The 15,147-nt window shown below is 47.6% G+C and overlaps 1 protein-coding gene across 2 annotated transcripts in view; it reads left to right on the top strand.

Moving 5' to 3' along the window:
- Positions 1 to 14,023, top strand: part of ANTXR1 (ANTXR cell adhesion molecule 1) — a 115,503-nt gene extending 101,480 nt beyond the window's left edge. For both annotated transcript variants that reach the window (XM_070765914.1, XM_070765915.1), the window contains 2 exons: positions 5,040 to 5,120; positions 8,267 to 14,023. In XM_070765914.1, coding sequence (XP_070622015.1) covers positions 5,040 to 5,120; positions 8,267 to 8,530 — 345 coding nt within the window. In that variant the 3' untranslated portion in view covers positions 8,531 to 14,023. The remainder of the gene's footprint in view (positions 1 to 5,039; positions 5,121 to 8,266) is intronic.
- The last annotated feature ends 1,124 nt before the right edge of the window (positions 14,024 to 15,147 follow it).

Below are 15,147 nucleotides of genomic sequence, written 5' to 3'. Positions count from 1 at the left end.
ATAAAGTAAAAGTCTCTAAAGTGACTTGAATGGGCAGGAAGGGAATTATCAGCTGGCAAGAGTCCCAAGAAGAGAGAGAAGCACAATAATAATAATAATTACCCAGCTGTAAATAATCAGAAGCAGAGATGCACGGAAATAAGCCAAGAATGTTCTTGCTACAAGACAAGGAGTAGCCGCCTGGAGCCCTTGGGGGTCATCTCATGTCCTCTCCTTGTCCAGAGAGAAATTTTGAAGTACCGGTCTGTCCAGTGGCACTTTGTTCTTCTGTGGTTGTTGGTTCTGTCCTCAGCAGAATCGCTCTTCAGCTCACCATTCCTTCCCCAGAAATCTTTATTTATTTTATTTATTTATTTTATTTATTCTATTTTTTAATGCCGCCCTTCTCCTTAGACTCAGGGCGCCTTACAACATGTTAGCAATAGCACTTTTTAAAAACAGAGCCAGCCTCTTGCCCCCGCAATCCAGGTCCTCATTTGACCCACCTCAGAAGGAGGGAAGGCTGAGTCAACCTGGAGCCAGTGATGAGATTTGAACTGCTGACCTACAGATCTAGCACTCAGCTTTAGTGGTCTGCAGTACTGCACTCTACCTGCTGTGCCATCTTGGCTTTCCAGGGGGTGTTGTGATTGCCCATGAAAAGTGGCCTCTTCTTTAGCCCAGCCACTGAGCATCGTACCATTCATAGAGGACCCAGTTCAACAGGAGATCCTCACGGGTCAGCTACCCCAGTTGGCACCTTTAGTTGCAACCAAAACACTTCGAAATTTAAAGAACAATGGAATAAATCAAGGTGGTTTGGATGTTAGAGATTTAATCTGAATGTGTGGGACTGTAGCATCCATCGTCCCTAGCCACGTCGTCTTTTTTTACAGAAGGGAGTATGGCCACATAGGCCTGGCCTAAGCATAAAGTAGCACATGTGACACTATGTGTGCATTGCTGGTGACTCAGATTAAATCAGACTCCTGATTTAATAATACACAGCATGATGGAAGGCCTCCAGAATGACTTCAGAGCTTTCCTAGAACCAACTAACTTGTCCCCGTTGTCTTCCCTTGGCTCAACCCTCTTTCTTGCTACCAGGCCAGACCTGTTTTGTAACCCTGGTAGTGAGGAAGGAGAAAGGAAAAATGTAGGAGGGGGGTTTGGAGAGGAAGGAGTTAAGGCCTGTCCTCCCTCTGCCTCCCCCCCCCCAACTTATAAAATAAACTTGGATTTGGAATCCTTGTCTGTTCATAACATCATCTAGGGAGAGATCACCTGGAATCCTGCCCATTTCCAGCCTTAACAGAATTTAAAATTCGAGACAAAGTACAACAGCTTTACTTGAAAGCCTGCTTCCACTTCTCGGTGTGTTGAGCCAAGTTCCTCACTATGTTTGACAGTCTGAACAGAGCCAGCCAGAGAGAGACGGCCAGAATGCCCCCTCGGCTACAAGGGGGCTTTTCTCTTTATCAGATCAACATTGGATTTAATCTTTTTGGGGCCACGCCATGGGAAACATTCGTCCTTTTCCCCAGATACAGCGTGGAAACATTGATTTGATTTGATTATAAACAGAATTGGAAGGGGTAGGCAAAGTTGGCTCTTCTATGACTTGTGGACATCAACCCCCAGAATTCCTGAGCCAATCATGCGAGCTCAGGAATTCTGGGAGCTGAGGTCCACCTGTCATAGAAGAGCCAACTTTGCCTGCCCTACCCAAGCAGAAGACCCTGCACCATTTCTGACCAATGGCAGTCCAGTCTCTTCTGGAAAGCCTCCAGTGATGATGAAGCTCCCACAACTTCTGAAGGCAACTTCTGTTCCATGGATTGGTTGCTCTCACTGTCAGAAATAATTTCTCCTTAGTTCTAGGTTAAATCTCTCCTTAGAAACATAGAAACATAGAAGTCTGACGGCAGAAAAAGACCTCATGGTCCATCTAGTCTGCCCTTATACTATTTTCTGTATTTTATCTTAGGATGGATCTATGTTTATCCCAGGCATGTTTAAATTCGGTTACTGTGGATTTACCAACCACGTCTGCTGGAAGTTTGTTCCAAGGATCTACTACTCTTTCAGTAAAATAATATTTTCTCATGTTGCTTTTGATCTTTCCCCCAACTAACCTCAGATTGTGTCCCCTTGTTCTTGTGTTCACTTTCCTATTAAAAACACTTCCCTCCTGGACCTTATTTAACCCTTTAATATATTTAAATGCTTCGATCATGTCCCCCCTTTTCCTTCTGTCCTGCAGACTATACAGATTGAGTTCATGAAGTCTTTCCTGATACGTTTTATGCTTGAGACCTTCCACCATTCTTGTAGCCCGTCTTTGGACCCGTTCAATTTTGTCAATATCTTTTTGTAGGTGAGGTCTCCAGAACTGAACACAGTATTCCAAATGGGGTCTCACCAGCGCTCTACATAGCGGGATCATAATCTCCCTCTTCCTGCTTGTTATACCTCTAGCTATGCAGCCAAGCATCCTACTTGCTTTCCCTACCGCCTGACTGCACTGTTCACCCATTTTGAGACTGTCAGAAATCACTACCCCTAAATCCTTTTCTTTTGAAGTATTTGCTACCACAGAACTGCCAATACAATACTCAGATTGAGGATTCCTTTTCCCCAAGTGCATTATTTGACATTTGGAAACATTAAACTACAGTTTCCATTGCTTTGACCACTTATCTAGTAAAGCTAAATCATTTACCATATTACAGACCCCTCCAGGAATATCAACCCTATTGCACACTTTAGAGTCATGGGCAAATAGGCAAACTTTCCCTACCAGACCTTCCCCTATGTCACTCACAAACATATTAAAAAGAATAGGACCCAGAACAGACCCTTGTGGCACACCGCTTGTAACCTGACTCTGCTCAGAATACTCGCCATTAACAATAACTCTCTGATGTCTACGCTTCAGCCAGCTTGAAATCCACTGAACTATCCAGGGATTAAGTCCAATCTTCACTAATTTATCTATCAGCTCTTTATGTGGAACCGTATCAAAGGCTTTGCTGAAGTCCAGGTAGGCAATATCCACGGCACCACCTTCATCCAACACCTTTGTGACATAGTCAAAGAAATCAATGAGATTAGTCTGACATGATTTGCCTTCAGTAAAGCCATGCTGATTTGGGTCCAATAAGTTATAAGTTCAGGTTCCATCTATTATTTCTTGTCTGGCCTTCAAGTACTTTGGAAAATAGCTGGAAACCCACCCACCCCTCTTTGTGGCAGCCCCTCAAATATTGGAAGACTGTACTCATGTCTCCCCTGGCCCTTCTCTTCCCTAGCCAGGCCAGTTCCTGCAACTGTTCATCGTAGGTTTTAGCCTCCAGCCCCCTAATCCTCCTGGTTGCTCTTCTCTGTCCTTTTTGATTAATGGTTAAATGTGCCTGTAAAAATAGCTGTGCAAGTGAACCACACGATGGCAGTGAATTTAGCACAGAGTAGGGTGTCTCTTCCTGCCTCTGCACCTATCCAAGGATTGGCTTGTCTCTGGGTCCCCTTGAGTGATGCTGAACGCTAGTACAGAGCATTATCCTAAAATGGGCAGGTGACCATCTTGTCTTCCTAACTGGACATTGACAAGGTCTCGTGAGAAAGAGAAGGGAAGGAGGAATTCAAAAGCACCTGAGGGACATTTGTTACATACCTACATTTGTTCCTTGATCACCAAACAGTTCATCCATTTCTTCGGCTTGGTAGGGTGGCCTGTAGCATATGCCTATAGCAATGTCATTTCCCTCCTTTTACATTTGTATATCATATTTCATGTTGATATTTTCTTTTTTATTGACCCACCACTGAACCAGCAGCACTGCTTATACTGCATTGTGATCAAGATTGTCCTAAAAATATCAGCCTCTTTGGCCAAGGAAAGCTGGGTTTTGTGGCATGCATAAATTAGGCATTTTCTTTCTGGTTTTTGCTTGGGTTTGCATGATTAATTCTGCTTCTGCCAAACCTTGGAAGAAGCAAAGGCTTGTGATGGTCTCAAAAGTTCACTAGAAACTCAATCCAACCAAGATTCCAATGTTGTAGAAGGACTAGAATATTATTCCTTACAGAATGACAGACCCACAATCACTGTGAGACTTACAGGATGGAGCAGGAATTGGATGTCTGCTCTCTCTGGTGTGTTGTGCATCCTTTGGACTGTCTGTTGTAGCACAGAAAAAAATGAGACATGCCCTCCAGACAAGCCTGGGCTCTCTTCGTGTTTACATTCACCACAAGAGTATCTGTGTGTGCAAGGGAGCTATGCAAAAAAAAAACCCAACCCTCCTACTTGGGAGAGGTTCGCAACATTTCTGTGCAACCCAGTTGACTCATCGTAGCTGCTGTTAGTACTGCTAAAGCTTATTGGTGTAAGATATCTCAAGGTAAGACAGAGTTCACAAAACAATATGGTTAGATTAGAATATTGTGCAAGTGATAATAATTTTGCAGATCGATTCACCAAAGCTCAAGGTGCTGTTAAGCATAAGGAATATTGTGAGAGCTATGATCCGAAAATATGAAGAGTTATATATTGACCCCTCAAAGGGAGAATGTTAGTACTATGTACATAACCGGTTGGGCTTGGCAATATATAAAACCAACCAACCATGTATGCTTAAACGTATTGAAACACTGTTGCTTTAAGAGTTAGTGTTCCGGATGGCCACAAGAGGGAGCCAGAGGTGTGATTCTCTCTCTGACTCTCTTTGCTATTTCTGTGACTGCTGTTGTATTGTAAATGTTGCACCTTGGAAATGTGAGGCTTCAATTCTTAGCATTCCTTCCCAACATCACCGATGACTAAAATCAAATACATATCTGTTCCACAACAAGAAGGCTCAGGAAGTATCCCAATTGTTTTTAGAACCATAGGTGGATGTTGTTTCTCTTATATGTCAGGCAAGATGATACTTCTAATTTTATAACATTGATGAAAAAGATGAACATGTTTTTTGTGCATTGCTGCTTCTGTTTCACAAGCTTCTCTGTCATGTGACAGTCTTGCAACGAATCTAGGATGCCGTTTCTTTGTTTTACAGGGAAAGCTGGACGCCCTCTGGGTGTTTCTGCGGAAAGGCTACGACCGAGTGTCCGTCAGACGACCCCAGCCAGGAGACAAGGTAACCTTCCCCCAGGGCTGCATGCGACTTCTCCCAGTTCCCTTGAAGGGTCCCTCTCTCTTAAGTCGGGGCTCTCAAACTCGGCCATTTTAAAATGTGTGGACTTCACCTCCCAGAATTCTCCAGCCTACCAGGAATTTTGGGAGCTGAAATCCACACAATTTAAAGCTGATGCGTTTGAGGAGAACGGCTGTAAATGTTGTCGATGAATTGCAATGTGTGGTAGGACTGAAGTGGAAAGTTATTAACTATACAGTGGTACCTCTACCTAAGAACGCCTCTACTTACGAACTTTTAGAGATAAGAACCTGGTGTTCAAGATTTTTTTGCCTCTTCTCAAGAACCATTTTCTACTTACACACCTGAGCCTCTGAAACTGTAACTGGAAAAGGCGGGGAGAAGCCTCCGTGGGGCCTCTCTAGGAATCTCCTGGGAGGAAACGGGATTGGAAAAGGTGGGGAGAAGCCCCCGTGGGGCCTCTCTAGGAATCTCCTGGGAGGAAATGGATTGGAAAAGGTGGGGAGAAGCCTCCGTGGGGCCTCTCTAGGAATCTCCTGGGAGGAAACAGTCCCAGAAAAGGCAGGGGAAACTTCTGTGGGGCCTCTCTAGGAATCTCCTGGGAGGAAACGGGATTGGAAAAGGGGGGGAGAAGCCTCCGTGGGGCCTCTCTAGGAATCTCCTGGGAGGAAACGGGATTGGAAAAGGCGGGGAGAAGCCTCCGTGGGGCCTCTCTAGGAATCTCCTGGGAGGAAACGGGATTGGAAAAGGTGGGGAGAAGCCCCCGTGGGGCCTCTCTAGGAATCTCCTGGGAGGAAACGGGATTGGAAAAGGCGGGGAGAAGCCCCTGTGGGGCCTCTCTAGGAATCTCCTGGGAGGAAACGGGATTGGAAAAGGGGGGGAGAAGCCTCCGTGGGGCCTCTCTAGGAATCTCCTGGGAGGAAACAGTCCCAGAAAAGGCAGGGGAAACTTCTGTGGGGCCTCTCTAGGAATCTCCTGGGAGGAAACGGGATTGGAAAAGGGGGGGAGAAGCCTCCGTGGGGCCTCTCTAGGAATCTCCTGGGAGGAAACAGGGCCTCCACCTTCCCTGTGTTTTCCCCAATCGCACCCATTGTATTTGCTTTTACATTGATCCCTATGGGAAAAATGGCTTCTTCTTACCAACTTTTCTACTAAGAACCTGGTCACGGAACGAATGAAGTTCGTAAGTAGAGGGACCACTGTATAGGAAAGAAATTGCACAATTTGACTTTTTTTTTTGGACCCACCTTCCTGTAGAAGCCCCTGGCCTGGCTTGTATACAGTGGCAAAGACGGCTGGGGAAAGGTTCCTCAGCCCATGGTTCCCAGCCTCCCATCACCGAGGCAGGACTGTTCCTTTTTGATTCTGCTGGTGAGGCAAAAATCCCATTTCTGAAGCTAATTTTCAAGGACAAGGCTGAATAAAATTATGAAACGCGTTTCCTCGAGGAAGGTTGCCACCAAGCACAGCTGTTTGCAATCAGAGAGAAGGACGAGAGTCACATGGAGGCCTAGGGTTGGCCTGCAGTTGCAAAGGCCGACGTTTGCAGTTTTTCTCGGCATTAATGAGGCTATTTTTACTTTCAGGAGAAAAGCCCCCGTGCCCACGTGCCTTGCCCACCTTAAAAGGGCTCTCCCACCCCCCTCCCTGCCGTAACAAGATTATTAGGTCCCACAGAGTGGGCCTTCTCCGGGTCCCGTCAACTAAACAATGTCGGTTGGCGGGCCCCAGGGGAAGAGCCTTCTCTGTGGCGGCCCCGGCCCTCTGGAACCAACTCCCCCCGGAGATTAGAACTGCCCCTACTCTTCCTGCCTTCCGTAAACTCCTTAAAACCCACCTTTGCCGCCAGGCATGGGGGAACTGAAACATCTCCCCCGGGCACGTTTAATTTATGCATGGTATGTCTGTGTGTGTGACTGTTAGCATATGGGGTTTTTTAAATATTTAAATATTTTAAATCTGTCGGATTGCTTATGATTTGTTTTTTACATGTTGTGAGCCGCCCCGAGTCTTCGGAGAGGGGCGGCATACAAATCTAAGTAATAAATAAATAATAAATAAATTAATAGGATTGGGAATGGGGGCCTTGATTAACGGGGCCACCACTTTGGGGATTCTGCAGCTGTGTTTTGCATTTGCATGATAAACAGTGGCTTTTTCAGGCGTTGCTTAGCCAGCTACCACAGGCCTTCCAGCTCAAAGCTTCTGGGCCTCTTAAAGCTGCCCGAACACTGCGTTGTCTCTCCCCTCCGCCCAGTCTCTGCACTCAGGAGGAAACATTGCTAACAGCGCAATCTTGCCAGCAAAGTAAGGCATGGAAAGAATTATGTTGCCAAGAGCTGATAGTCTTTGCTATTCGTGACTATTTATTACTTTCTATATAAAGCTCAGTCCTTTTAACGCCTAGGTAGCAATCAATACAGGCAGCTGTCAACACACAGCATTTCAGTTAGTGATGGTCCGAAGTTACAATGTCGATGTCTTTCCAATGACGTTGTGGAACGCCAGCAGAGAAGGCCACAAAGGGGGTCTCAGGGGGCTTCAATCTTGGAATAGAATGTATAGTCTAGTCTATTTCTATTTCCTCTAATCTAGTCTCCTACTCTATGCTACTACTATGCTCTCCTCTCCTCTCCTACTTTACTCTCCTACTCTCCCTCTACTCTACTCTCCTCTACTCTCCTACTCTACTCTCCCTCTATTCTACTCTCCTACTCTACTCTACTCTCCTACTCTACTCTCCCTCTATTCTACTCTCCTACTCTACTCTACTCTTCTACTCTATTCTGAATTAGTTTTTGACCAGTTTGCAGTGACGCATGCGCACGCATTCTGGGTGGGTAAGTGGAGCCTCCCGCTGCTGCCACTACCGGTTGTAAGAACCAGTCTGAACCCACCACTGATTCCATTCCATTCCATTCTGGAACAACTTGCCTCCAGAAGTTGTGAACGCTCCACATTTTAAGAAGAGACTAGACAGTCCCTTGGCTGAAATGATACAGAGTCTCCTGCCTGAGGAGGGGGCTGGACGAGAAGACCTCTCCTCTCCCCAAAACGTTCAGAATTAGCAAGTGTGTCCCGTGCTTGAGTTGGCCCACCACACGGTCTCGTTCTTCTTTGTCTTCCAGGGCCGCTGCATTAACTTCACTCGAGTGAAGACCACCCAGGCGCCCCCCAAGTATCCGCTCAACAACACCTACCACCCTCCCTCCCCACCCCCTGCCCCCGCTTACAACCCTCCGCCCCTCGCCCCCATCTACACCCCTCCCTCCCCAAGCTCCCCTACGCCCATCCCTTCCCCGCCTTCCACGCTGCTTCCGCCCCCTCCCCATGCTCCTCCCCCCAGCCGGGCCCCTCCCCCTTCCCGCCCCCCACCCCGCCCTTCCGTCTAAAGGCCAACCCACTCTTTCCCCCCCAGAAGCCTTTATTCTCCAGCCGTTTCCCACAGGACTCTCTCCGTTCCGTGAAGAGAAGGGGCCCTTTTTGCCTTCGGGGCAAGGAAAAAGAAGAAAGTGCTTCTTATCGTTACTTTAAAACAAAACACAACCGACCCCGATGCCTCGACTGGACCAGACATCTCAAGTCCCCTGTTTTCAGTCCCAAAGGAATCTTTGCAATTCGCAGGAAGGAAGCAAGGGAGGTTGCAGGGAGAGAGAGGCATCTCTAGGCAAAGCTGGGGGGCCCTGGAAAACGACCTTCCTCCACGGATTTGTGGTGGGAACGTCTTCCGGTGAGCCCAGCTTCCACTGCAGCCCAACACAAGGCCTACCAAGTGGGACGAGGCTGCTGGACCTTTCTACCGGGGGATAGTTTCAGTGGGTCTGGACTGCAAGAGATACAGGTTATGGCAATGGACGGAGAGCGGAAAAGACTCCATCCAAGGCTCTTCCTCCACTTTGCAAAATTGAAAACAAAACCACGTAGCTTCCCCCCCCCCAGCTAAGGACAGTTGATCAATGGAGGAATTTGGAAGGGAAGAATTTCCACCATCCTCTGAGGATCCAGCGGCCGACATCCTGGGCCAATCCCTAAACACCCGAAAGCATCCAGGAGCAGTTGATTTTATAGGGGGGAAAACCACCAGACCCACAGGAGGTCATGCCAGACACGCTCTCCTCCTCCTCCTCCTCCTCTGATTCTTCTTAAGGCAGGTGACCAAACGGGGTCAAATTCTGGGTGAAGTTTCCTGCTGGCCAGCTTAGAAAAAGAACCAGCCCAGATTGACAGCAGGGACACCAGAGTCACCCAGGGGTGAGACACAGAGAGAACTGGATGAACATGACAATTATATAACCCCCCCCCCCCCAGTGGGGGTTTTTTTTGGTCTTTTTCTTTTATTCTGAATAACTACGGTTAGAAGGTGGATTGTCCGAGACTCCCAGGTACGGTTTACATTATGCAACTGCTCTGCTCTGAAACAGATTCCTATGCAGGGAGAGGGGGGGATAAGGGGGCTCTCTTTCCATTTCTATATCCACCCCCCCCTTTTTTTTTCTCTTTTCCATTTTCTGCTGGTTTTCTGTTGCCATCGAGAAGAACGAAAGAACGGAGAGATTTTGGATAGTGCTGAAAAAACGGTGGCCTTTTTGGAGAGGATAACGAAGGGATTCTTTGGCCCCAGTGGGCTCATCATATATATGTCAGTTTGGTTTTGTGGGTTGTGTGATGAATGTCTAGAAAGAGCGGAGGCAGAGAGAATTTGTCTAGGTGTGTTCTAGATCTGAATCTGAAGATAATATTTTCCAGGTATTCCAGGAAATAGAAAAGGGCTTCCCCCAATAATCTGGGTCCTCATTTAACCCACTTCGGAAGGACGGAAGGTTGAGTCAACCTGGAGCCTGGCGAGATTTGAACTCCTGGCAGTGGGCAGAGTTTCCCTGCATTCTAACCATTGCGGCACCAGGAAGAAGAAGGAGAAGAAAGGGAATAAGGGAAGAAAGGAAGGAATAGCACCTAGCCTTATATACTGCTTCATAGTGCTATTTACAGCCCTCTCTAAGGTTTACAGAGTCAGCCGCTTGCCCCCAACAATCTGGGTCCTCATTTGACCCACCTGGGAAGGATGGAAGGCTGAGTCAAACTTGAGCCAGTGGAGAGATTTGAACCACTGAACTACAGCTGGCAGTTAGCGGAAGTGACCTGCAGTGCTGCCCTCCAACCAATGTGCCACTCCGGCTCTTATAGCGACCACAATTGAGCCCAAAGTTTACATTGCCAAGTGAGACAATTGTGGAGTGAGTTTTGTCTCATTGTATGACCATTCCTGCCACGGCCGTTATGTGAATGACTGCACGTTAAACGAAGGCAGCGGCTGGTAAGTGAATCGAGCGCCCCCAGTGATGTTGCAACCGTCATAAACACAAATCAGTTGCCACACATTTTAATTCCAATCACGTGACCATGAAGGTGTTGCATGGGTGAGGAACGCTCATAAGTCACTTTTTTCAGTGCCCTTGTAACTTCCAAGGGTTACTAAGTGAACCGTTGTAAGGGGAGGACTACCTGTGTTTTGTAATTCAGACCAGAGTTTGGGCAGACTAGTTTGCGTTGTCCCAGGTTTAAGGTTTCGTGATTGGCCTCTAAAAACCGGAATGTGAGGGAGAGGAGAAAAGTAGAGAAGAGCCTGCAAATGGGAAATGTAGGTGGTTGCTTTGTGTGCAAAGACCCCACACGCCCATCATCTCTGCAGGTGAAGATGTGAAAGTCTGTGGGGTCTTTTGTTTCTTTTTAAAGAAGGGACCAACCCAGGGGGGGCCTTTTAGGAGTCCCTCCCTGGCTATTTAACTGCACACTACGAGGATTAAACTCAGTGGGACCTTTGCTACGGCCGAAGTTCTCAACCTGACCTAGTTGCATGGCAGCAGAGACCGAGAGATCCCCAGGGATTTGCTAAGAACAAAGTCAAACTATGGAATGAGCCTCTGCTCCTTCCGTCCTCCCAGGGCTAAAGAGCAAAGCGTGAAAGGACATGGTTGACCTCAAGCGTGAAAAGCCAACGTCCTGGGAGGGGTGGTGGTGAAAGTCCTCTTTTTTGGGGTGACTCTGTTGCTCTTTTCCACAGATCTTTCTTCCAGAACAGGTAACGGCTGTGTCTGCAGGCAGAACAGTGAAGACCCCCCCCTCCCTCTACACTCACAAACACACACACACCTTTGGCCTCTGCCATGTGAGATTCCCTCTCAAGCAGAGGTCTTCAGATTCGGTGGCTTTAAGAGTTGTGGCTTTCAACACCAAGAATTGAACAAGTTGCTGAGTTTGAAGACCTCTTTCCACTCTTGAGAAATAGCCTTTCTTTGTGTTGCAGCTAGTGGTCAGTTTGATCACTCGGGTTAATCCTCTTGGGGACACCATGACAGACACCCAGTTTGGCTGGTCAGCAAAGGTTGGGTACCATCAACTTGAGAAGCTAAAAACGGGGTGTTCAAGGTTTTTTTGCTTCTTCTCAAGAACCATTTTCCACTTACAAACCTGAGCCTCAGAAACTGTAACCGGAAAAGGCAGGGAGAAGCCTCCGTGGGGCCTCTCTAGGAATCTCCTGGGGGGAAACAAGGCTGGAAAAGGCAGGGAGAAGCCTCCGTGGGGTCTCTAGGAATCTCCTGGGAGGAAACAGGGCCTCCACCCTCCCTGTGGTTTCCCCAATCGCATGCATTGTTTGCTTTTACATTGACTCCTATGGGAAAAATGGCTTCTTCTTACAAACTTCTCTACTTAAGAACCTGGTGACGGAACGAATTAAGGTCGTAAGTAGAGGGGCCACTGTAGCTCCAAGGTTTTGTCAACAGCAGAGTGATATCTCCAGCGGAGGTCAAGTCGGTTATCTCAAACTTTTGCGATCAAAGCTTTACCTTTTGGTGTTATTTTTTTACAAAAAGGTTGTGTCTTCCATTGCGTGGCCTCCACCTGGTCTTAGTCCCCTCCCCACGGACAGCCTCTCTCCAGATCGTGCTCAGAAATATTATTGCTGTACTCAGATCATATAAAAGTAGGTTTTACCCCTTGTCGTTGACCCACTGTGCCTCAAAATGTGCCCAAACGCTCTGAAAAACAACCCAGGGCCTATTCTTTTATTATTGCTAACTGCAGGGGGGAAACCTGAGAGGGGGGGCAATTTTAAATAGCATCTGCTTTTATTAAAAGTTTTAGTCTTCTCAATTCTAGACTCCAAAGAATATAAAATCCCTGGGGTAACAGGGAGAGTACGAAATAATAATAATAAAAGGCAAATCCAGACAAAGTAAGATACACAAACACAAATCGGCACGAGTCCTGAGCACAAGCGGAATTTCAAATCTGTGGTGTATATATTATTATTGTGTGCTTGCCATATTTTAAATGGAAGCATTTCCTATTTCTGTGTGGATAAAAGATCTTGGGGTTTTTTCACATTGTGGTAAATTATTGTAAAGCCAATGATACTTCATGGCCTATTATTGTACCAAGCTGTGCTTGTTGTTGTTGTTTTCCTCTTTATTGCTTTTATTGATGTATAAATATTGTCTGTATACGACAAGCACTTCCTTTTACAAAGCATTAATTGTGATCACCGGCCATCTTCCACCCAACCAGCCACGGGAAGCACACAGGGGCCTGTTGAGCTTTTGTGGAGACCCTGCCTAGCCCTGGCCCTGGATTTGGCTGAAGAAGGCACACTGCAGGTCACAAATGCCCTCCCTCCCTCCCTCTCCCCATAGTAGTGGAGACCGACCCGTGGCAGCAGAAGCCAGGATTGGAGAAGGCAACAGGGCTTCTGCACATCTCTTGGTGACCAGCTTTGACCAAGGAGACAGACCTCTTGGAGAAGTGCTCCAAATCTTCTCATCTCAGGGACCAAAAGTGGCACTCAGCCGGTTTGGACCAGTTTAGGTGAACTGGTACTAGCCATATGCAGATGGGCCCAGAGGGCCTGCCCACCCGCCCTCTCAAGGGAGAGTTTATTGGATACTTCCATATTGGCACAATGGGTGAAAGCCAAGTCTGGAATTTTCCCCTGGCTTTCACCCGATTAAAAGTTCCCCCTTTCCTCCCACGTCACTGGTTGGTTGCTCCTCCTCTGGCCAGGTGAGAATGTCCTTGGTTCCCACAAGAAGACTCAGCCAGGCTCACCTTCAGGGTCGGCACGGAGGCTCCCAGGATGGGGCAGTGTGGATGGAGCAAGGGGCGTGGCAGGGCGCTCTTCCGCAGGGCTGGGGATAGGCAGGCCCACAATTGCTCCGGTGGCGTCTTTCCCTTCCTTAAGGTTCCCGGGTGTCAACAAACACAAGCATTCCAGCACCTGGAACCGAGAAGCCACGGCTGGAAGCGCTCAACTCAACTTGGCTCGGTGACACTTAATGCTATGTGACAGTGAAGTTGAACTGGGGTAGTAAAATGTACGGGCATACAGTACTGTGTAGGTTATTTTCTCTTAGTAGGAAGTCTCATTGTATTAAATAGTGCAAAATCAGCCATTCTAAAGAATTCCTTGCCGAAGGGAGCGAGATCGGATTCAACTGAACAGCACTGCAGGTGGTTTTTCTCGTACAATGTTTGGATATATTGCATTCTTTGAAAAAAAAAATAATTTACATCCCTGCAGAGGAGAACAGATCAATCTTGGTGAACTCACATGTCATGTTATGGTTGGTCTGGGGACTCTTGCTTAAGCAGGGGGTTGGACTAGAAGACCTCCAAGGTCCCTTTCCACTCTGCCCAGCCCAGTGCCAGGGGGAAAGAGAGGGCCACCAAGCTGGCACTGTGGGAAGACCAGGTGGAAATGGCAGCTGGTACAAATGGGATGGAAATTGGGCAATTTGTGATATTATTCTGGGTCTTTGGCTGGTTTACATGAGTCGTCTTTTTGCAGTCATTATTCTGTCAGTTCAGATGTTATTAAAAAAAAAATCCGAGTTTTGGTTTTGATGTTCCATTTGTAGAAGAAAAAGAAGCGATGGATGAGACAGCTGGCTTGGCGCTCACATGCAGCAGCCCCTCCCTCTCCTGCTCCCCCCTCCCCCAAATATGTGGGTTTTGTATTTGTGGATACAACCTCAAGCAGGGGCTGCAGCTGCATGATTTAGACCAGTGTTTCCCAACCTTTTTTGAGCTGCGGCACATTATTCACATTTACAAAATCCTGGGGAACATTGAGGGGGGGTGCTAAAAAGGTTTGGACAAAAAAATATCTCTCTTCCTCCCTTTCGCTCTATTTCTCTCTCCCTCTCTCTCCCTTCCTTTCTTTTCCCCTCTCTCTCCATCTCTTTGTTTCTCCCTTCCTCTCTTTTTTGCCTCCTCTCTCCCTCCTTCCCTCCCTCTATCTTTCCCTCACCCTCCTCCCCTTTCTTTCTCTCTCTCTTGCTGTCTTTATCTCCCCTCTCTCTCCCTCTCTCTTTTGCTTTCTCTTTCTCTCCCACCTTTCTTTTGGTATCTCTTTCTCTCCCCCCTCTCCCTTTCTCACTCCCTCTTGTTATCTTTCTCTCCTCCCTCTTTCTCTCCCTTTCTTGCTATCCCCCATCTCCCTCTTTCTCTCCCCCCTCTCTTTCTCTCTCCCTCTCTTGCTATCCCCCTCTCCCTCTTCTCTCTCTCTTGCTATCTCTCCTCCCTCTCTTGCTTTCTCTTTCTCTCCCCCCTCTCTCCCACTTTCTCCCTCTCTTGCTATCCCCCCTCTCCCTCTTGCTATCTCTTTCTCTCCCCCCTCTCCCTCTTGCTCCCCCCTCTCCCTCTTTCTCTCCCCTCTCCCCCTCTCTTGCTCTTTCTTTCTCTCCTCCCTCTCTTACTCTTTCTCCCTCTGGCTATCCCCTCTCCCTTTCTCTCTCCCTCTTGCTATCTTTTTCTCTCCCCCCTCTCCCTCTCTTTCTCTATCCCTCTCCTCTCCCTCTTGCTATCCCCCCATTCCCTCTCTTTCTCTCTTGATATCTCTGCTACCCCCTTTCTCTCTCCCCCTTTCTCTCTCTCCCTCTCTTGCTATCTTTCTCTCCTCCCTCTCCCTCTTGCTTTCCCTGTCTCCCTCTTGATATCTCTTTCTCTCCTTCTC

This window comes from Erythrolamprus reginae, chromosome 12, assembly GCF_031021105.1.
Source record: "Erythrolamprus reginae isolate rEryReg1 chromosome 12, rEryReg1.hap1, whole genome shotgun sequence".
NCBI lineage: Eukaryota > Metazoa > Chordata > Lepidosauria > Squamata > Dipsadidae > Erythrolamprus > Erythrolamprus reginae.
The sequence above is the reverse complement of the archived record's forward strand: the minus strand, read 5'-3'. Positions and strand labels throughout refer to the sequence as shown.